The 3,385-nt window shown below is 41.8% G+C and overlaps 1 protein-coding gene across 1 annotated transcript; it reads left to right on the top strand.

Moving 5' to 3' along the window:
* Positions 1-583: 583 nt before the first annotated feature.
* On the top strand, positions 584-2,603 carry LOC148036344 (uncharacterized). Its single transcript, XM_087678922.1, has 4 exons — positions 584-859; positions 958-1,348; positions 1,433-2,160; positions 2,541-2,603. Exons 1-4 carry the CDS (start codon positions 584-586, stop codon positions 2,601-2,603), a joined length of 1,458 nt encoding a protein of 485 aa, XP_087535048.1.
* The last annotated feature ends 782 nt before the right edge of the window (positions 2,604-3,385 follow it).

Here is a 3,385-nt window from a genome sequence, read left to right as displayed (position 1 = left end):
CGGCACGTCACGAAGATGAGCCTTAGCAAGGAGCAGTTTCATTTGAAAAATGCCTCTCCATTGGATCTGTCATTTATAGGTTCTTCATGATACCAAGGGAGGTACAGACACTATCATATCAAATTCGAACTGAAGGTATGTTACCTTCTAAGCCATTGTCTATGATATTAGGTTGCTTTGAGCGTCAATGTTCTATGTGTCATCCTACTGCAGGCAAACTTTCGAAGGATGATTGGACGGCAATGTATTTGGAGGCTCTCCGTCTACGAGATCAAAACAAGGTATTTGACATATTCTCATAAATGTTTATAAGCTGAGAAAATTAGTACATCTATTTGATACTATCATCTACATGGTCTTTTAGGTACTCTATTGCCAACCATACAATCCTCATGCCATAGAGGACAAGGACAAACCATTCGCACTGATAGTCCAGGACGAATGGATGTTGCAAATGAGTAAGAGGTTCTCAAAGAACAATGCTTGGGCAATCGATAGCACATTCAAGACCAATGTGTTTGGTCTTCTGCTTTATGCGGCGGTTTTATCAAACCAACATGGGGTGGGTATCCCTATTTGGTTTATGCTATGCACTAGTGACAATGGGTCAAACCAAGAGATTATGGCTTTGCAAATCACCATGAGACTAGTCCTCTCTAGGATGGGAGATATTCGCCCTGCTGCCCTGGTGATTGATAAGTCCCAGCCAGAGCTGGAGGTGCTCTCGAAGGTTGTTCTGGAAGACCCTCATTGTTGGACCACTGACTACCTTGGTGGCAACAAACGTCAACGAGCATGCCATATTATTCTATGCTGGTTCCACACAAAGAAAGCATGGGTTGAAAATCTCCTGCCACAGGTACACCTTTTCAATACCATTTTACTTTTAAGCATTGCCTTTTTGTGAATTCCATGAGCTTGACAGTGAGTACTTCACATGTTCTTGCGTGAGTCAAGGTCCCTACAGATGAGCGCAATCATGTGTATGCCTCTTTGTCCAATCTTATGCATTGCCCTACAGAGTCACAGTTTGATGATATGTTTGAGCAATTGCTTCATCATTATTCCGCTCATCCAAACATGGTCCGATACGTTACCAATGGATGGTGTGGGAAAGATTGTATTTGGCGTGCAAGATGGCCCAAGTTTGGTCGCATGTTTCCACATGGCAATGTCGACACAACCAACCTCATTGAGAGACTTTGGCAATATATCAAGTACACTCAACTTGATGCTAGGATCAACAGGTCCATTTTGGATCTGCTGCATGCCCTTGTTGGTGACTCATCGTCGGGTTCTAGAATGGGTGGATCGGCTTTGGAGTTTTTCAAGCAAAAGCAAGAGATAGGTAATGTGGTCAATTTCCTTTCTATTTGCACATTTGGCCTTTCCTTGAAACACATTGTTGTCTTATACATGTTTTTTATGCCAGCTGATTCTGAGTGCTTCAAAGTCTATGGGTCAAGCAAGAGTCATACGGCTAGATTGGCAGCAGGGGAGAAGATTCTTCAGCGTTATGAGCAAGATCCCTCCTCTCTTCAAGTCATTAACGAGGGGACCATGTTATTTACAATAGCGAGCACAACCCAACATGCAAAATGGTATCATGTAAGTGTACAATCAAACTACTGTGATTGCCCTGATTGGTCGACTGACTGTAAACATCTTCATGGTTTGAGGCTCATCTTGAAGAGCTATTTTCCTCACCTTCATGAGGTTCTCCCCATCATCGATAGTGCACATGCCTCTGATGACATAAAGGAAAGACCAGGTGGCAATGAAATCACAGGATTGGAGAGATCAGCTTCCGATGGTGGCGTGCAGGAAGGGGAACTCGTGTCCTCCATTGCAGACTTTAGAGGCCTCCTTCAAAGGATCGAGGATGGGATTCCATCCTACACAGCGGCACAGATGGATGCTTGTATGCGCCAACTAGAAAGTGCTAAAGAGTCTCTTGTTCACATGTTCACACCACAGGAGATTGACATGCCTAAAAAGGGCGGGATCTATCAGATGCAGGAAAATGTCACACAGACGCGCCTAGGGCATGGCAAGGATCATCGTCATCATCCAAATGAGAGGGGGAAGTCCTCATCACAACCCAAGCGTCCATCTATTACAGGCGTGTTAAGGCGCAAGCATCAACGAGGGAGGGGTCGTGTAAGGTTTAGCCCAAAACCGCGGATATATTGTCCTCATTGCTGCACCAAAACATTTTTGGTGGACCCTCTTGCAGTGTATTCATGCAATACTTGCCATGCACTGCTCCCTCTATCCTTGCGGTATGCTCCTCGTCCAGCGGATTCTATCTTGATCGGCAGGGCGGTGCGATTGTATGGTGAGTCTTACATTGGCACTTGTCGTATTTTGTATTGCACCTACAACAGTGAGAATGAGGAGCGTCAATTTTCTCTCTCGTTCCCTAATGGGTCCACGATCACAGAAGTCTTGGCATCTAGGTTCAGAATGTTTGTAGTGTATACATGATTGTCCATCTAATGGATAACGTTCTCCTGGATTTTATCTTGCTCTATTTGCAGGAATTAGCTAGTTTTTATGGTGGTGTCTTGGATTTTATGGTGGTGTCTTGGATTTTATGGTAGTGTCGTATTGGATAATTATCTAATTTTATTATTTAGAAATTAGTGTGTATATTTGGCAACACATCCAATAGGTTATTTCTTATCACTACATGTTCATGTAATCCAAATGTGACATGCTTTCATGTTTAAAGAGTTGCACAAATATTGATAACTTAAGTTAGTAATGATGGGTGCATTGTTGGGAAGCATAATTGACACATGTGATAAAGCAAGTTGAAGCTATGTTATATTTTATTATTCATGTGTGTAGCACCAACTAAGAGAGAGGGGTGTGTGTGTGTGTGTGTGTGTGTAGTAACTCTATTGAAAGGGCTACTATGAATTAATGAGATGAAACACTTACTGGATATTAGTGACTTTGTTTTCTAGTCATATATGCCAAAAAGATGTCATGATTTATGACCAATGGTGGATGCCACATCCAATCTAACGATTAGATGTGTTCAATTTAGTAACAATAAAAAAGCTCTATTCAAAAAATCGGTAGGCTATCAATAGTAGGTCAGAAACCTCTAATGTTACAATTCTTCACTAAGCTATCACCTCACTACAACACTTCCAAGTACTAGTGCCTTGCCTTATTATTCCTAGTGCAATTATATATATTTTGACATTGTAACATGGTTATTGGGCTTCTTATAGGATTCCAATCAATGATTTTTGCGAAGAATTGAGACGCAACACATTCATACAATTCCCAATACTCGCCAAATTTGACCTATATAGATGATCTATAGGCAGATCTGTGCTTTGCACATGTATTAATTGCCAAATTTGACCAT

The sequence above is a fragment of the Lygodium microphyllum genome, chromosome 5, assembly GCF_053477565.2.
Source record: "Lygodium microphyllum isolate KBCC chromosome 5, Lygodium_microphyllum_v1.1.10, whole genome shotgun sequence".
NCBI classification, from domain to species: Eukaryota; Viridiplantae; Streptophyta; class Polypodiopsida; order Schizaeales; family Lygodiaceae; genus Lygodium; species Lygodium microphyllum.
Note: the sequence above shows the minus strand (reverse complement) of the source record. Positions and strands in the feature narration are given on the sequence as shown.